This window comes from Mustelus asterias, chromosome 1, assembly GCF_964213995.1.
Source record: "Mustelus asterias chromosome 1, sMusAst1.hap1.1, whole genome shotgun sequence".
NCBI classification, from domain to species: Eukaryota; Metazoa; Chordata; class Chondrichthyes; order Carcharhiniformes; family Triakidae; genus Mustelus; species Mustelus asterias.
The window spans coordinates 116,941,107-116,960,449 of record NC_135801.1 but is presented as its reverse complement, the minus strand read 5'-3'; the positions used below and the strand labels follow the sequence as shown (position 1 = coordinate 116,960,449).

Sequence of the window (19,343 nt, the reverse complement as noted above, 5' to 3'; positions counted from 1 at the left end):
GTACAGGTCCCGTCTGCCCCAGTACTTCAGAAATGTAAAGCCCTTTCTCCTGCACCATCTGTTCATTCACATTTTTGCTCATTTGCTCGATCTGCCAGTTTCTGTACTCACTAACTCACTTGGCATTGAATGTAATCCTGAGATTACTGCTTTTAATTTCTTTCCTAGTTCTCAAATCTGCTTTCAGGATCATATTCCTCTTTCTCCCTATGCCATTGATACCAATGTGGATCATGACCGTTGTCTGTTCACCCTTCCCCTTGAGAATGTCCTGCAGCCACTCAGTGACATTCTTGACCCTGGCATCATGGAGACAACACACCATTCTAGAATCACACCATGCAAGTTTCTGTCTGTTCTTCTTAACAATTGAATCTCTCTACCATTCTTCTCCCCTCCTGTGCAGCTGAGCCATCCATGGTGCCATGGACTTGGCTCGGCTGCACTCCTCCAAAGAATCATCACCTTTATCAGTATCAGTAGGGGTGGTATGGTGGCACAGTGGTTAACATTGCTGCCTCACAGCACCAGGGACCCAGTTCAATTCCAGCCTTGGGTGACTGTCTGTGTTGAGTTTGCACACTCTCCGTGTCTCCGGGTGCTCCGGTTTCCTCCCATAGTCCAAAGATGTGCAAGTTAGGTGGATTGGCCATGCTAAATTGCCCCTCAGTGTCAGGGGGATTAGCAGGGTTAATGCATGGGGTTATGGGGATAGAGCCTGGGTGGGATTGTTGTCAGTGCAGGCTCATTGGATTCTATGATTCCAGTACCCAGAATGAAAAACCAATTAGTGAGTGAGATGATCTAAGGACTGTTGCACTACCTACCTGGTTTGCCTAGACTGACTGGCAGTCACCCATTCCCCCTATGCCTATACCTTCTCAACCGGCAGTGTGACCATATCCTTAGACATGCTATCAATGCAGTTCTCAGCCTTCTGGCTGTGCCACAGTCACTCCAGGCATTGCTCAAGTTCAAAACTAGACCCCTAGTTTCTGCAGCTGGTGATACTTCGTGTGCATGTAGTCATCTGAGCCACAGAAAACATCCATGACTTCCCACATGTTACAGGATGGGCAATCCATGAAACTCACCTGCCATGCCTTTTAACTTTATTGACTATTATAAACCAGGAGACTAGTCCTACTGCTCAATAAACTTCACTACGGCCGGTAAGCCTTGCTACTAAAAACCTTACCATTACTACTAAACTCCCAAGTTTTGAAAAATAAATGAGCAAAATACCCACCAACCAATTAATTGTCTGTTTCCTTTCACACTTTGAATTTTTCTCAACACAGCCAGTACACAGACTGAGCCTCCGAGCCCCGAGCTCTTTTAATGTGGTTTGCTGCACTGTGTTTTCAACTCAAAATTAAGGAGCCAATTAAGTGAACAGCACCTCTTCCCTCTTTCAACAAATCCCCAAGCCCACATTCCGTGATGAGTTGCACTCAGTGACCAGTTGTTGGCTTCCTGCATGCTAGCTTAAACATGTTCAACTAATTATGACTAAATTATTCCAGTTACGTGTTTAAAAAATTAATATGGCTGTTCAGTCTGTTTAGTTCTGCTCTGTTTAGCCTGTTCTTTTTGGGATAAATCATTGCAGTGTGCAGAATGCAATATTTATATCTAATATCATGAACTGTGACTTTTTTAAAGCACCAGTGATATGGATAAGTAAGTTTTGTGCAGGAGTTGTCTTGCATTTTGGTAATAAATTCAATACCCCACAAGTACGTTAACTTTGATTACTCTGTGTTATTGGGCTTTTATGCCGTGCATTGTATAATAGACTTTATATGATGCATGTGATCAAAATCATACATACTTATCAGTCCCTGATTATCTACAGGTCGGGTGCTGTTCAGTGATAAAGTAGGAGGCCTTCTTTATCAATGACCCTGGTAATTATAGACCGGTTAGTCTTACTTCGGTGGTTGGTAAATTGATGGAAAGGATCCTTAGGGATGGGATTTACGACCATTTAGAAAGATGCGGATTAATCTGAGATAGTCAGCACGGATTCGTGAAGGGCAAGTCGTGCCTCACAAATTTGATAGAATTTTTGAGGAGGTAACTAAGTGTGTTGATGAAGGTAGGGCAGTTGATGTCATATACATGGATTTTAGTAAGGCGTTTGATAAGGTCCCCCATGGTCGGCTTATGATGAAAGTGAGGAGGTGTGGGATAGAGGGAAAGTTGGCCGATTGGATAGGTAACTGGCTGTCTGACCGAAGACAGAGGGTGGTGGTCGATGGAAAATTTTCGGATTGGAGGCAGGTTGCTAGCGGTGTGCCGCAGGGATCAGTGCTTGGTCCTCTGCTCTTTGTGATTTTTATTAATGACTTAGAGGAGGGGGCTGAAGGGTGGATCAGTAAATTTGCTGATGACACCAAGATTGGTGGAGTAGTGGATGAGGTGGAGGGCTGTTGTAGGCTGCAAAGAGACATAGATAGGATGCAAAGCTGGGCTGAAAAATGGCAAATGGAGTTTAACCCTGATAAATGTGAGGTGATTCATTTTGGTAGGACAAATTTAAATGTGGATTACAGGGTCAAAGGTAGGGTTCTGAAGACTGTGGAGGAACAGAGAGATCTTGGGGTCCATATCCACAGATCTCTAAAGGTTGCCAGTCAAGTGGATAGAGCTGTGAAGAAGGCCTATAGTGTGTTAGCTTTTATTAACAGGGGGTTGGAGTTTAAGAGCCGTGGGGTTATGCTGCAACTGTACAGAACCTTGGTGAGACCACATTTGGAATATTGTGTGCAGTTCTGGTCACCTCACTATAAGAAGGATGTGGAAGCGCTGGAAAGAGTGCAGAGGAGATTTACCAGGATGCTGCCTGGTTTGGAGGGTAGGTCATATGAGGAAAGGTTGAGGGAGCTAGGGCTGTTCTCTCTGGAGCGGAGGAGGCTGAGGGGAGACTTAATAGAGGTGTATAAAATGATGAAGGGGATAGATAGAGTGAACGTTCAAAGACTATTTCCTCGGGTGGATGGAGCTATTACAAGGGGGCATAACTATAGGGTTCGTGGTGGGAGATACAGGACGGATATCAGAGGTAGGTTCTTTACGCAGAGAGTGGTTGGGGTGTGGAATGGACTGCCTGCAGTGATAGTGGAGTCAGACACTTTAGGAACATTTAAGCGGTTATTGGATAGGCACATGGAGCACACCAGGATGATAGGGAGTGGGATAGCTTGATCTTGGTTTCAGATAAAGCTCGGCACAACATCGTGGGCCGAAGGGCCTGTTCTGTGCTGTACTGTTCTATGTTCTATGTTCTGCAATTCAATTGTGTTTCCTTCCCACAATTGGGCCATAACTTGCCAATTAAGATTTCAGTATTTTTGGAGGAGAGAGATTGTGAAAGTATGCCTTGGTACTCATAATTTATATTCGCTTCTCTACTTTTTTTCCTTGTAGGAAATGAGTAACCCTGCAATGTTTGTTCATGGAACTTGCCCAAGTTTAGATTTTTTTTTATTTTGGCTTTCCTCTTGTGAGATATAGTGGGGTGGCAAAATCAAATTATTTCTTGGGGAAAGCAGGTTTTGAACCAAGGATTTGAAAGGACTTCAGGAATGTTGTGAAATATTAAGTCCTTTCTATTGCTTTTTCTTTTCCAGTTTGACCAAAAGTGTTCCCATTTTCGTGTGCACTATGGCATATCCTACTGTTCCTTGTCCTCTTCATGTTTTTGAGCCACGGTATAGGCTTATGATTCGAAGATGCTTTGAGACTGGTACAAAGCGATTTGGAATGTGTATCAGTGATCCACATAATGGGTATGTTGTAAACTAATTATGACTCTTGTGTTAAAGTTATTAGCAATTAGCCATGGTAACAAGGCTCAAAATGAGGGGTACATAACCGCAAAGTAAGTCACTTTCAACAATAAGAATACTAGCAATAATGTAATCAAAACTTAGTGGTATATTGCACAGATTGGAGTGGAATGGCGCTGGATTTTCTAAATAATTTTGTAGGAAGACCTTGAACAAGTACAGGGTTAATCTGGAGAAGGAGCTGGCTCTGCCACAGCTTTTTGCTCTGAAGATAGGCCTTTCTACTTTCATGACAGTAATTGGACATTATTGGGCTGAGGAAAACGACCTTGTATTCCAGGATGGAATCATGCCTAAAATAATGTGTGTAAGCAAGGAATATCATCAAAATTGTTACATCACAGCTTTACAAAAACATCCTTTAGTGAACATAGCCAATGCAGCTAAAAGAGCCCACAGCCTACCCAAATTTGCAGATGATACCAAATTAGAGGATAGTTAATGCTGTATAAGGCCAATAAAAAGGTGCAATGCGATTTTGTCTGCTGTGGGATTGGGCTAAAAAGTGGCACATGAAATTCCATGTCTGCAGATGTAATATGACACGTTTTGTTTTTTAGAATAAAAACTGCAGTAACCACACTCTGAACGGAAGTAGCCTCATGGGAGAGCAAAGAGTTTTAGGGTACAGCTTCATCCAACATTTAAGGCAGAAACTTGGATTGATTGTCTCTTTTAGTAAAAGATCGGAATTCTAGATTTTATCAAGATTGAATATGAAGTCCCAGGAATAAAGCTAACTGGTTCTAATGCAATTGTGTCACAGTCCCCTTGCCCCCCCCCCCCCCTCCCCAATGTCAATGCAGAACATCCACTCTTTACAATAAGCCACCTGTTGAACATAAAGTTCAGTCATGAAATCTAAGTTATTGCTTTATTATCTAACAAATAAGTGACAACAAAAACATGTGTTTAACCAAATTTATGTTGGACTTAAGACCCAAATGTGCAAATAGTATCTGTAGGTACTAATACAAAATATGTCTGAAGTCCTGTAAAACTATCAACTTTTAAGGTTGTGATCATCCATGAGTCCAAATAGTATTTTAGAAAGATTTTAAACCCAGATTTCAACAGCATTGCAGAAAAGAGGACTTATTTACCTTGGCTTATAAAATATTGAGTAAAAGAAAATCCTTATGCTTGTGGCACACAACTTACAGACTTCATTTGCTCTTAAGAGTAACACAATCTCCAATATATTCTGTCAAGGATGGAACAAGCAGTAAACGCATTAAATTCAGGAGCAATAAGTGAAATGCCAAGCCAGCAAAAATCAGAATAGTTCAGAAAGGAGCAGAGAGTTTAACAAAGGTAATGGGTCATAAATCGACTAGGGTGACATTAGAGAAAAATAAAGCTGAATATACCATATATACATTTGCAAAGAAAGATGAGTTAATAGTACAGAAATTTTAATGGGTTTCATCTAGTATGAATTATTGAGATGTGTTTGCGAAGAGACCAAGTTTAGGAATTAAATATTCCAGGATACTTGACCTTATGAAGCGATAGCAAAATGTAAGGGAAGATGGGTTACCTTGATTATGAAGCATGACATAAAGACAGCAAAGAGAAAGGGGTGGGACTGATCAGCTGTGTGTGCCCCAAGACTGGAAGTTCCTGACTGAGCTCAACAGGTCTTTAAAAGATCCACCAAATTTTCTGTCTCGCCCACTACAATTCCTACAGTGGGCAGGACAGGAAATTTCGGGCCAGGATCTTGTCTCAGAGAATCAAAATGTTGAATCAGTTTGGGTGGAGCTAAGAAACAACCAGGCTAGAAAACAACTATAGAAGTTGTTTATATGTTGTTGGATTATACATTGGGAAATTAGAGATACATATAACAACAGCAGGACAGTAACCATGGGAGAGGTTAATCTTCATGTAGACTGGGTAAGCCACATTTGCAGTAATGGTGTGGAGGGCTAGTTCATGGAATGTACAGAGTGGAGATGTTGCATTGTTCTTAGCTGTAGAGAATACAAGTAACATCCCAGAAATGACTAAATCAGGAATTACAAGAGTGGGAGGAGTGCAAGAAAATGAGTCACCAGCAAAGTTGTATTTGCCAACCCACAGTTCAACAATTTTCTAAATCCTGGGTCCTTAAAAGAAGTGGAGAGTGAGACAGTTGATGCGTTGATTTTAATTTTCCTAAATTCGGGGAAGGTGCCATTAGATTGGAAAATAGCTAATGTAATTCCTTTATTCAAAAAGGGAGGGCAGCAGAAAGCAGGAAACTCAACTACAGGCCAATTAGCTTAACATCTGTAATAGGGACAATGTTAGAAGCTATTTTTAAAGATGTTATAACGGCACTTTGTTAGGCAGAATCAACATGGTTTTGTAAAGGGGAATCATGTTTAACCAATTTATTGGAGTACTTTGAAGAAGTAACATCCTGTGGATAAAGAGGAACCAGTACTTGGGTTTTTCCGAAGGCATTTAATAAGGTTTCTCATCAAAGGTTATTGCGGAAAATAAAAGCTGCTGCTGTAGGGCGTAACATAGCAGATTGGCTAGCTAACAGGAAATTGTAGGCATAAATGGGTCATTTTCTGGTTGGCAAGATGTGCTGAGTGGTGTGCCACAGGGATAAGTGCTGGGGCCTCATCTCTACAATTTAGATAAATGATTTGGATAAAGGGACTGAATGTATAGTTGCTAAATTTGCTGCTGACACAGATAGCTAGGAAAGTAAGCTGTGAAGAAGACATGACGAGGCTACAAAAAGACACAGATAGGTTAGGTGAGTGAGCAAAGATCTGGGAAATGGGGTCTAATGTGAGAAGATGTGAAATTGTCTATTTTACCAGGAAGAATAAAAAAAATGTTATCTAATGGTGATAGATTGCAGAGCTCTATGAGGAAGAGGGATCTTTGTGTCCTAGAGCATGAATCACAACAGGCAAGAATGCAGGTGCAGCAAGTAATTAGCAAAGTTCAAAGAACATTATTGCTTATTGTAAGGGGAAATGAATATAAGAGTATGGTGGTAACGCTTCAGGGTATTTCTGAGACCACATCTGGAATACTGAGTATAGTTTTGGCCTCTATTTAAGGAAAAATGTAAATGCATTAGAAGCAGTTCAGAGAAGACTTAGTAGATTAATACCTGGAATGGAGAGGTTGCCTTGGGCTGACAGGCTCGGCTTGTATCCACTGAAGTTTAGGACAGCACAGTAGCACAGTGGTTAGCATTGCTGCCTCACGGCACCAAGGACCCTCGTTCAATTCCAGCCTTGGGTGACTGTCTGTGTGGAGTTTGCACATTTTCCTAGTGTATGCATGGGTTTCCTCCCACCGTCCAAAGATGTGCAGGTTAGGTGGATTGGCCATGCTAAATTGCCCCTTAGTGTCCCAAGATGTGTAGGTTAGGGAGATTAGCAGGGTAAATACATGAGGTTATGAGGATAGGACCTGGGTGGGATGTTCTGTTGGAATGTGTGTGCGCGTGCAGAATGTAACAGGAATGGAAAGAGCATGCAATCATGAGTGCACCAGTAAATATGGTCCAAGAAGGGGAAAATGGTTTTAAATCAAGAGATGGAGGGAGGGTTTGGGTAAAGGGAGATTTAGGAATTCAAAGATAAAAGTTGAGGCAATAGAAAAAGATATTGATGTGGGTCAACACAAGCTGAATGGGACTGGAAGAGGCAGAGAGTTTGACAGTAATATTGTATCAGAGTTAAATTGGGTTTGTGAATGAGAATAGTGTTTGACTAATTTATTCAACTTCTTTAAGGAAACAGCAAGCAAGATGGATAAAAGGAATCTGTGTGTGATTTCTTTGGATTTTCAAAAGGCATTTGACACGATACCACATCAATAGTTACTGCACAAAATAAGAGTTCATGGTGTAGAGGGTAACACAATTGCATAGATAAAGGGTTGGTTAGCTAACAGGAAACATCTTTAGGGTTCTGCTCCTATTTCTTGAGTTCTATTTTGGTTTCATAAAAGTAATTTCCATGATTTACAGATTTACAGATTATGGCTGTATGCTACATATAAGAAACATTCACTTCCTTCCTGATGGACGATCTATTGTGGACACTGTCGGAGGAAGTTGTTTCAAAGTTTTGCAAAGAGGGCAAAAAGATGGATATTACATTGCTAATATTGAATACTTGAAAGATGTTAAGGCAAGTATAATTTGCAGCACTTGAACGTAACACAGATTGCAACATGGGGCATAGCAATTCACCATTAATTTTAGCTCAAGTGATTATTAAAATCCAGTAGGCCTACTGACTTTTACACTTGAACTTTTGATGTATGCTATCAATGGGCAAAAATTCACACCAGGGGTACAGACATGTAAATTTCCCTCAAACTATCATGTCAAATATTCTTGCATGCCTTCTGTGTTTAAAAAAGAACTTGAGTATATTGGTACAATCAAGCTTGGACTTGCCTGATGAGATGAAAACGAGTTATCGGAGCTTCCCAAGCTAAGAGGAAATCCAATTGAAAATCCGCACAATCAATTCTTGTACTCCATTAAATTAGCAACATCCACTGGTGCAATGTTACTACTATGCGTACTATCCACAGGATGCACTGCAGCAACTTGCCAAGGCTTTGGAAATACCTCCCAAACTCTCATCCTTTACCACCTGGAAGTAGAGGAGCAGCTGGTGAAATGGGAACACCTAGCACTTGTTTTCCAGCAAGACACATGCAGTCCTCACTTGGACATGTACACCATTTCTTTTTTATCACTATATTTGAAATTCCAGTACTCCTATCTAAAACATTGTGGGAGCACTATCACACAGAAGTTTCAATGGTTTAAAAGAAGGCTCATCAGTTTGAGGCAACTGATAATGAAGAATAATTGCTGATTTTTCCAATGACATCCACACTCCAAGAAAAAAATTAAGCAACCAATTGCTGTGTTTTTTTGTTTTCAGTTTTCTATCATTTTGAAACGAGAGACAAGATTCCAAAATACATCTATTGTCTCCTAGCGATGTTGGCAAGAATACAGTTTGTTCAATTTCCCAATTTTTTGCATTTGAGAAGATGTTGATGGGCCAAAACTGCATGATGTTATTCTGTGCTGAGATTCAGCCAGACAGCTAGTTTGAACTTGGTTTTGTTTACCTTCCTGTATTCTCCATATACTGTAATAATGTCATTATGGTTGGCTCAAGTGATTATTAAGGTAATTTGCTGTTCTCAAATTTCATTTGAATATTTTTAATGTGGTATATTGGGTATGACACAAACCAACAAGAAAAGTCATTTGCTGCTGTTGGTACTTTAAAGTACGTATTGAAATATAAATCTATATTTGTTTTCAGGTTACAGGAGAGGAGTTGGATAAACTTATGGATCTTCATGATGAAGTATATGCCCAAGCTTGCAGATGGTTTCAAAACTTGAAGAGTAGATTTCACATTCAAATCCTTCAGCATTTTGGACCGATGCCAGAGAGAGAAACAGATTTGCAGGTATTACAACTGTCATTAAAACATATTTATTTTTTCTTGATATGGATGCCAAGATTAATAATATTATACTTCAGTGTTGTCCACATCAATTGAATTCACTAAGCCGCAATGAATTGTGGACTCTTCAAATCCTTACCGTTGCATGCTGATAGAAGTCATAGTAGAAATACTTCACAAGTGTGATGAAAAATCCACACAGCAGGAATTGAGCAAGTTTTCAAATGACCCAAAGCAAGTTGAAGAGGTAGCCATAAAAAAAACTTTTGATTGTGTGAAGACAGGTGAAGCAAGATGGAGGAGTTTAGGAAAAAACTGTTAGATGCCAGGTATATGATGGTTAAAAGTTATGCATAGGTAATGAAATAGTGGGAGAGCAGGGATACGCTATATTCCAGGTTAGCATGGGAGATGTAGGTTAAATTTTTCTGGCATTCTAGGTGTCATCATAAACATTAAGATAAGCTCAATTTGAAGTTCAAAGTCACCTGGAGTTTGGAAATACTGAGACTTGTGTGAGCTTGCCTTGATGTTGATCATTTAGCGACTTGAATACAATGCAGTTTACTCTTTGACTAGCACCACTAAAGCTACTATTTGGCCATATCTCATTGCTGTTTGTTGGGACTTAACTGTGTAAATTGACTGTGTGGCCCTATATTATAACAGTGACCAAACTTTAAAATTATTTAATTGGCTGTAAAGCATTTTGCAATGTCCTGAGGTTGTGAAAGCTGCTATATAAATGCAAGTTTTTTTTCCTTAAAACAATATTTGTATTTAGGGCCCTCCAAATGGACCTGCTTGGTGTTGGTGGCTCCTTGCTGTTCTTCCTGTGGATCCCAAATATCAGCTTTCCGTGTTGTCAATGACATCCTTGAAGAACCGCTTAATTAAAATTCAGAAGATTTTGACATACTTCTCCAGTGCAAGAGACCAATCCAAGTGACAATTAGCCTGGACTTGCTTCAAGGACCATCCAGTCCTGTTTCCAATCATGATTGGATTATTTGCTATTTTTTCGAATGCAATGCTAGTTTGAGTGAAACGTTATAAGCAGGTGTGGTTTTGAAAGGAATTGCAAAATATGCTGCAACAGAAGAAAAACCTCACCTTATTTATATCCTACCAAGAAGGATGGTTGTGATGAACCATATTCTACTCCAAGCTATTTCTGTGAAATTTTGAATAGACAGAAATTCCATGATTTTTGTACTTAGTTTTGAAGTTGTTCTGATTATTTGAACTATCTGTGCTAAATGCTGAGAGTTCAGAGCACTACAGATATGTTCTGGCCTTTGAGCAATATAATTAGAAATTGAAAACTGCCATCATGATTTACATTTGGATTTGTCACTGTCTATCTTGAATTGGCTGAATTTTGCTAGGACATGGGTGCTGGCAACCCTTCAATACTTACTGAATTGAGAGGCTGATGTGCAGCAACCTATTTGACCATTGCAGCTATGCAAGTTGTGCCCTCACTCATATCAGTATGTGCTCACTTTCCAGCAAGAGTTCCATCCAAAAACTGCCAACTCAACATAAAACCAGATATCAAACTTGGGACATTCGAGAATTTGTGGCTTATTATCATACAAAGGAAATGTTGCAAATAGTCAGGAATCCATTGGCAAGATAGGATTCCAGATTTTCTTAATGCTACATTCCAATTTTTCAGTTCTGTGAAATGTTATGTGCTGTGCAGTAATCATGTATCATCTCAAGATTCTAATTACAGCAAATTGGAGGCCAATCTTTAAAACAACTGGATGTTAAACTTGAAACTATTATCAACTCAAATAACATTACATTTGGCTAATCTATGTTTGCTGAAAAGTGAACTATGAGCTCTTAGTCTGTTTTTGTTTTAAAAAGCAAAATTCTTTACATTTAGTATTGTCATGGTTTGTATCTTTGCTCCATGGATTTGTTTTTTCCTGATTTGTGCTGGCATTGTGCCAGGTATTGACTTTCTCATCTGTAAATTTGTAAAAGGTTTCTACAAAATTTCAGCGTTGGCTTGTATATTTAATTTATTTTTTGAATAAAATAAAGATCAGAAATGAACATTCATGGTCTAATGTAGTTTGAATAGAATTGAATCTTTTCACTCTGCACTAATTTAATGTTGACATGCATTTCTACAAGTTTCAATTCCGTGCTTAGTACCTAGTTTGGGATTGATCCTACATACTATATGGGTATGGAATCTACATACTCAGTTTTTTCATTCTAACCTTTTTGGACAATTACTATTTAACAAATTCACAAAAAAGAAGTAAGATGTCTGACAATTCACTTAACCTACTGTTTAAAAAAGGATCATCTTTAAAACCCTGTACAAAGCAATATACATCAGTCTTGCATCTAATACTCGTGTGTGGAGTTTGGTGACAAACCATGAAAACCTCTTCTCCCAAGCCTGCTTATCCAGTATTGAAGGTAGCAAGAAATCTTCCTAAAGTAAAAATATTGCACCAGTTTCTTTCTGTTCTGCTTCCTGCGATCTGATCTTTTGAGCAGTTGGATTATCATAAACAGGATGACAGCTCATATGCTTTTTTAGAATGTTACTGCCTACCTTTGCTTTGGATATCCTACAGTTATAGCTGTGATCTGCTGATTGCTGCAACTCCAGTGGAGGGTTAAGCTGCCACGTGATTAGCTGCTACCTAACCATGTCCAGGAACCTGCCAGGCTTTTTTATCCTGGTAGCATCCCTGACCTGCAATGCTGTCCTGTCGTTCCAACTACCCTTTGTTTGTGATGTCATCAGCTCCAGTGGGTAAGGCCAACAATGATGCACTTACTCCAAAGCAGGAGACCCTTAACAGGCCGGGCCCATCCAGGCCTCTGGAGGACACCTGTCAAAGTAATCTCGGATATCAGGACATAACAGTCAGCAGGTTGCCTCCACCTCTGCTGTGGATGTTGAGGCAGCACTTTGATACAGTGGTAGAGTTAGGAAAATTAAATTTGAATGCACAATAGTTTCATGGGTGTTCATCCACTGTATATTCACTATGTTAAATATATTTCACACTTGTGTATCCTCAACTTGGATATTTATTGGCTAATCGATGTGATGTAAGATCCCGCATTCGTCCAAGTGTACAAAATGAATCCTCCACCCATTTGCCCAAAATATGTACCCTCTTGTTCCTCCGTTTCAGTCAGTCACATTCAATCACATCAATGCCTTTAGTTCCACATCAGTGACATGAACAATGGCACTTCCCATAAAATGATGGCTGCACAAGATGCGTGAACCTTGCATCTGAAGTAGCGATAACAAGACTCCTGCGAATCGTTCATCAAAGTTAGTGACCTTCCTGATGCTGTTTTCTTAATGCTACATTCCAATTTTTCAGTTCTGTGAAATGTTATGTGCTGTGCAGTAATCATGTATCATCAGATTCCAATTACATGGATGCATAAGTATTTTTTGTGAACAATATTTGCAATCTTTTCGTACAAATGCACTTTGCAATGTGCTTTATTTTGTGTGGCTTCAGTTTAAATATTAATCATCGAACACCACAGACGCTTATGCTTCTGAGCACTGTGATTTCTTCTCCGTGTTTAAGGCTTCCTTTATTAGTCCCTATTCTCCCATGATGCAGAGCCATGGAACTTGGTTCAAACTGGTTATATTTGAAATGTTGAGTTGATCCAATTTGGAAGGAGTAACAAGACAACGGAATAACAAATGGCACGACCTAGAAAGTTCAGAGGGATCTGGGGGTGTTTGTCCACAGATCCCTGAAGGCAGCAGGACAAGTTTAATAGGGTAGTTAAGAAGGTATATGGGACACTTGCGTTTATTAGTTGTGGCATAGATTACAAAAGCAGGAAGGTTACACAACTTTGGTTAGGCCACCGCTAGAGTACACTGTGCAGTTTTGATCGCTGCACTATAGGAAAGATGTGATTGCACTGGAGAGGCGATTCACCAGGATGTGGCCTTGATGGAGCATTTGAGCTATGAAGAGGTTGGATAGGCTTGGGCGTTTTCCTTTAGAGCAGAGAAGGCTGAGGGGGGACCTGATTGAGATTGAGGGGTACAGACAGGAAGCGGATGTTTTCTGCTCCCTCCAAGCTGATGCTGTAGTTAAGAAAGCCCACCAATGCCTCTACTTTCTCAGGAGGCTAAGGAAATTCAGCATGTCCACTACAACTCTCTATAATTTTTACAGATGCACCATAGAAAGTATCCTTTCCAGATGTAGCACAACTGGGTATGGCTCCTGTTCTGACCAAGACTTCAAAAAACTACTTTGTGAATGTAGCCCAGTCCATTACGCAAATCAGCTTTGATTTGATTTATTATTGTCACATGTATTAGTATACAGTGAAAAGTATTGTTTCTTGTGCGCTACGCTATACAAAGCATACCATTCATAGAGAAGAAAAGGAGAGAGTGCAGAATGTAGTGTTAGTCATAGCTAGGATGTAGAGAAAGATCAACTTAATACGAGGTAGGTCCATTCAAAAGTCAGATGGTAGCAAGGAAGAAGGTCTCTTGAGTCAGTTGGTACGTGTCCTCAAACCATTGTATATTTTTCCTGATGGCAAAAGGTGGAAGAGAGTATGTCCAGGGTGCGTGAGGTCCTTGATTATGCTGGCTGCTTTTCTGAGGTAGCAAGAAGTGTAGACCATGTCAATGGGTGGAAAGCTGGTTTGAGTGATGGACTGGACTTCGTTCATGACCCTTTATAGTTTCTTGCGGTCTTGGAAAGAGCACGAGCCACACCAAGCTGTGATGCAACCAGAAAGAACGCATTCTATGGTGCATCTGTAAAAGTGGGTGAGCGTTGTAGTGGACATGCCAATTTCCATAGTCTTCTGAGAAAATAGAGGCGTTGGTGGGTTTCTTACTATAGTGTCAGCATAGAGGGACCAGGACAGGTTGGTGATCTGGACACCTAAAAACTTGAAGCTCTCAACCATTTCTACTTTGTCCCCATTGATGTAGACAGGGGCACGTTCTCCACTATGCTTCCTAAAGTCGATGATGATCTCCTTCATTTTGTTGACACTGAGGGAGAGATTATGGTCGTTGCATCAGTTCACCAGATTCTCTATCTCCTGTACTCGGTCTCGTCATTGTTTGCGATCTGACCCACAACTGTGGTGTCATCTTCCAAATCGAGTTGGAGGGGAATTTGGCCAAACAGCCATAGGTGTATAAGGAATACAGTAAGCGGCTGAGGACACAGCCTTGTGGGGCACTGCTGTTGAGGATGATCATGGAGGAGGAGGTGTTGCCTATCCTTACTGATTGTGGTCTGTGGGTTAGGAAGTTCAGGATCCAGTCACAGAAGGAGGAGCCGAGCACCAGGCCACGGAGTTTGGAGATGAGTTTCATAAGAATAATGGTGTTGAAGGCTAAACTGTGGTCAATAAATAGAAGTCTGACATATATTGTTATCGAGGTGTTCCAGGGTTGATGCAGGGCCAGGGAGATGGCGTCTGCTGTGGACCTGTTGTGGCAGTATTCAAACTGTAGTGGATCCAGGCAATCTGGGAGGCCAGAATTGATTTGTGCCTAATCTTTTGAAGCACTCCATAATGATGGATGTCAGAGCCACTGGACGATAGTTATTAAGGCATGCTGCCTGGCTTTTCTTTGGTACCGGGATGATGGTTGTCTTCTTGAAGCAGCTAGGGACCTCAGATTGTTGTAAAGAGAGGTTGAAGATGTCTGCGAATGTCCCAACAGCTGGTCCACACAGGATCAGAGTGTTTGTCTGGGTACCCCATCCAGGCCAGTTGTTTTCCGTAGTTTGATCTTCAAGAAAGCTGCTCTGACGTCTGCAATAATGACCTCAGATACAAGTTCATTCGACACCTCTCAGGTGGAGGGCATGTTCTCACTGACCTCTTGCTCAAAACAGGCATAGAATGCATTGAGCTCACTGGGGAAGGGTGCATTGGTGCTGGTGATTTTACATGCCTTCATCTTGTAGTCTGTTATCTCTTGCAGACCTTGCCATAGCTTCCCATCCATTGACTGTCTACACTTCCTGTTGCCTTGGAAAAGCAGCTTGCATAATCAAGGACCCTACACACCCAGACATACTCTCTTTCACCTTCTTCTGTCGGGGAAAAAGATACAAAAATCTGAAATCATTTACCAACCGATTCAAGAACAGTTTCTTCCCTGCTGCCATCAGACTTTTGAATGGGCCTGCCATTGAGCTGATCTTTCTCTGCACCCTGGCTATAACTGTAACACTATATTCTGCACCCTCTCCTCCCCTATGTTATGTTTTTTTCTGTGTAACAGGCAGAAACAATACTTTTCACTGCATCCCAATACATGTGACAATAAATCAAATCCTTAGTTAAAGGGATAATAACAAGGGGACATTATTTTAAAATGAGGGGCAAGAGGTTTAGAGATCTGAGGAAGAAAGCTTTCACCCAGAGATGGTGGGAGTCTGGAACGCACTGCCTGAGAGGGTAGTGGAGTTGGAAAACCTCACAATTGTTAAAAAGCATATGGATGTACACTTGACATGTCATAACATTCAAGGCTTTGGGCTGAATGCTGAAAAGTGAGATTAGTGTAATTTTGTTGGTGCATACTTGATGGCCTGAAGGGCCTCTCCTGTACTGTGTGACTCTGACTCTTAAGATCAGATGAGGTTAAAACAAAGCTCATTTTGAAGATTGATTGATTTTGTTTGGAGATGCTCTCTCAAATACATTTTTCCAGTTTCCTGATTCCATACATAGTGGTACCACCTCACCTTGTTTTGTTGCCATTTTGATGTCAGCTAGTTTTAGAGTTTGGTACCGCGATTAGGTCTATGTAGTTAAAATGTTGTTCTGCAACCTTTTCTTCACAACTTGTAAAACTGATTGTCAGCAATGGATGTTGAGAAAGATAATTGGCTGGGTTGAACTTGCCTGGCTAATAATCAACATGGAAATCATACTCTTGCAATTTGAATATGCAGTGCTCTTTTTTTTTCTCCCAAGAAATGTGGGCATCACTGGCAATGTTAGCATTTATTGCCTGTCCTTAATTACCCTTAAAAGGAGAGGCTTGAATGGCCATTTAAGAGGGCAGTTAAGAGTGAACCACATTTCTGTGGGTCTGGACTCGCATGTAGACTAGATTGGGTAAGGATGGCAGTTTTCTTTCTCTCATTAATGAACCAGAACATTATTATGACAATTGCTGAGTTATCATGGTCACCATTACTGAATCTATTAACTAAATTCAAATTCCACCAGTTGTTGTGGTTGGATTTGAACTTGTCCCCCTGAGCATTAGCCTAAACTTCTGAATTGCTAGTCTAATGATATTAGCATAACCCCGCTGTCTCCCTAGATTTTTTATGTGGATTGTTGAATAAGTTCATTAGTGGTTTATGACCAGTTATTATTTCAAAATCACTTCCATACAAGTAGAGATGAAAGTGTAAGATATTCCATGTAATTTAGAGTGCTTCCCTTTCTGTTTGCAATTAATATTGCTCTGCAGATGTTGGTGATCTGCTTGCTATCACAACGATTGATTGGTTACATGCTTTGTCTTTTTGTACCTAAGTCAACCGGTTTTGCATCCATAACTACCTAGGTGGTTTTCTCAGGTTTGAAATAGAAATTTGAGCAACATGCTGATTGGCTTGTCCAACCCAAGGCCCACAGACCACACTCAGCCCCCGAAACCTCTCCATGTGGCCTCTGAAGCCAGTTTGCAAAATGTCACTCTAACACGTAAGTTGGAGTGGAAGATTCTGCATGGAGCTACTTCTCCAGTTACAGACCTCTCCTGTCCCATGTTTGCTGCTGATAGGCTGAGCCTAATGTGTGTGTGTGTGTGTGTGGGGGGGGGGGGGGGGGGGTGGTGGAAGAGGAGGTATGAGAGAAAGGGAGAGTGAGTGTGCGTTGTGAGCAGGGGTGGGTGAAGGAGCGGGAGAATGAACGTTTGTGGGAGTAAGATCGTGAGTGGGAGAGTGAATGTGTGAGAGTGAGCAAGTGTCATAGACTTTTATTCTGATTAACTGGCCCTCATTGCACACAAGGCATCACCTCCAATGACTTGTTAATTTATCGAACCATGCTGGTGGAAACACCTGCCTATTTGAAAAGTGTGTCATATTTTACTGTCTTGTTATAATGAGGTAATGTGACTTGATCAAATTGGTCAATCCAAGAGTGAGCTGTCTTTGGTCATAAGTTAATTTCAGTTGGTGGCTGCCATTCTTTTTGGCAAATCAAATAAACTAAATCAAATAAACTGAGGGACAAAAAAGGTCAGCCCCCAAAAAGAGGGGAACCACCTGAAACGAGAAAAACAAAGCAGAAAGGAAACTTAAAACATTAAATCAAAATGTAATTAAAAGGGATCGATAATACACCCCAGGTCCTGCGGTGCCCAACGAGCTCGCAAGGCCTCGATGGTGCTCAGACACCGCATGCTTCCTCTCCAGGACCACCCAGCTGCAAATATAGCCACGGTACAGGGGTAGACACTTGGGCTGGACGACCCCCTTGGTTGCCCATTGCCTGGACCTGTTAAGAGCTCATTTGGCTAGGCGCAGAAGCAGGTTCACAAGGAGGTCCTCCACCTTCCCCACTACCCTCTGCACCGGGTGTCAGTAGATCAGGAGTGTGGGACTGAAAGTGCAAACAAAATATCAGTAGTTTGTGGCTACCAATGACTAGAACAAGTTGCAACTGTAGCTGAAGCTAACTCATTTTATTACCATGGATGCCTTTCGCTGGAGGGTTAAGGCTCTATTGATTCTTATACTTGTTGAACAATCAATTCTTTCACTGTTAATTTGTACTTTGTTGTATTTTTATGAATTGTATTTGTTGTATAATTTCTGTTGCTGTGACATTATCCTCTTGACCAGGTCGCTATTGTAAATGAGAATTGGGTTCTCAAATGACTCAGCCAGCTAAATAAAAGTTAAATAAATTAAATACAAGTCCTTGTCACTGAAATTAGATATGAAAACTGTAAATTTTCAATCTGGCCTTCAATGGCACTGTTGAGCAAATTTCTAGCATCTTATTTAAAGCCATTTGACACATTTCATTGTGTTACTCAGTGTTGCACTGTTCAAAGTCCCTATGTTTGGATGACACATTAAATCGAGGGGACACATCTTGCCCTTTTTAGTGAACGTAAAAAACCCGTACATTTTTGAAGAACTGGAGGATTTTCCCCCTAATGTCCTGTGTAAAACATATCCCTCAGCCGAAAGCATAGAGGTTGTGTGGTTATTTCATTGCTGATTTTTGGACCTTGCTGTGTGCAAATTGTCTAGAATTTCTCCATTACAATGGATCCAAACTTCATCAAAGTGGCCTTCAGTCAGATTGCTATGCTACTCCCAAATTCTTTTGCATCTTGACGTGCCCTTTTAACTGAGGTCAGGCGGGATAGTAGTGCAGTATGTCCCCAGGGCCTAATGTTGAGGGGCAGCTCTGTCAAAGGGAAGGTCAGACCTTCTTTGCCTACTGTACCAGCTGCCATAAATCAGGTAAGTTGTTTCCCAGCTTAAATGTCCTTGACAGACCAGGGTGAGTGGGAATTTTGAGGGCAGGGGCTGAGAGTCAGGCCTGGCAGATGAGGGTGATGAGTAAAGGGGTCTCCGTGGGGGTGAGGAGAGTCCTGTGAGGATGGTAGTCAGCTGGGGGGAGAAGAGTCAGACTGTAATAGTTAACCAAAAGTTAGAACCATCTGAAGTTTGCAATTTAAATCATTTGTTTTTAGATGGTTCCCAGTGTAGAGAAAGTTTATACTTCCAGGCAATTGCTTTGCAAACCTTACCTGTGAAGTTCTAAGAGGTACCCCAACACATCTTTGGAGTATTCCCCCATTATGACACACACGAGCTGAGAAGTTATGGCCCAACTGCACTTCGTAGAGTATTTCATAGAGTCAAAGCACTTTGCAAACACCAAGGTCAAGATGCTATATGAATGCAAGTCCTTTCCTCTTGTTTGTTGGCACCTGATAGCAGCAGATATATGGGGAAACATTTTTGGAATGGAA

At 40.9% G+C, this 19,343-nt stretch overlaps 1 protein-coding gene across 2 annotated transcripts in view; it reads left to right on the top strand.

Moving 5' to 3' along the window:
* Positions 1-11,390, top strand: part of LOC144496883 (LON peptidase N-terminal domain and RING finger protein 1-like) — a 43,579-nt gene extending 32,189 nt beyond the window's left edge. For both annotated transcript variants that reach the window (XM_078217482.1, XM_078217473.1), the window contains exons 9-12: positions 3,636-3,794; positions 7,843-8,005; positions 9,170-9,319; positions 10,101-11,390. In XM_078217482.1, coding sequence (XP_078073608.1) covers positions 3,636-3,794; positions 7,843-8,005; positions 9,170-9,319; positions 10,101-10,265 — 637 coding nt within the window. In that variant the 3' untranslated portion in view covers positions 10,266-11,390. The remainder of the gene's footprint in view (positions 1-3,635; positions 3,795-7,842; positions 8,006-9,169; positions 9,320-10,100) is intronic.
* Positions 11,391-19,343: the final 7,953 nt, after the last annotated feature.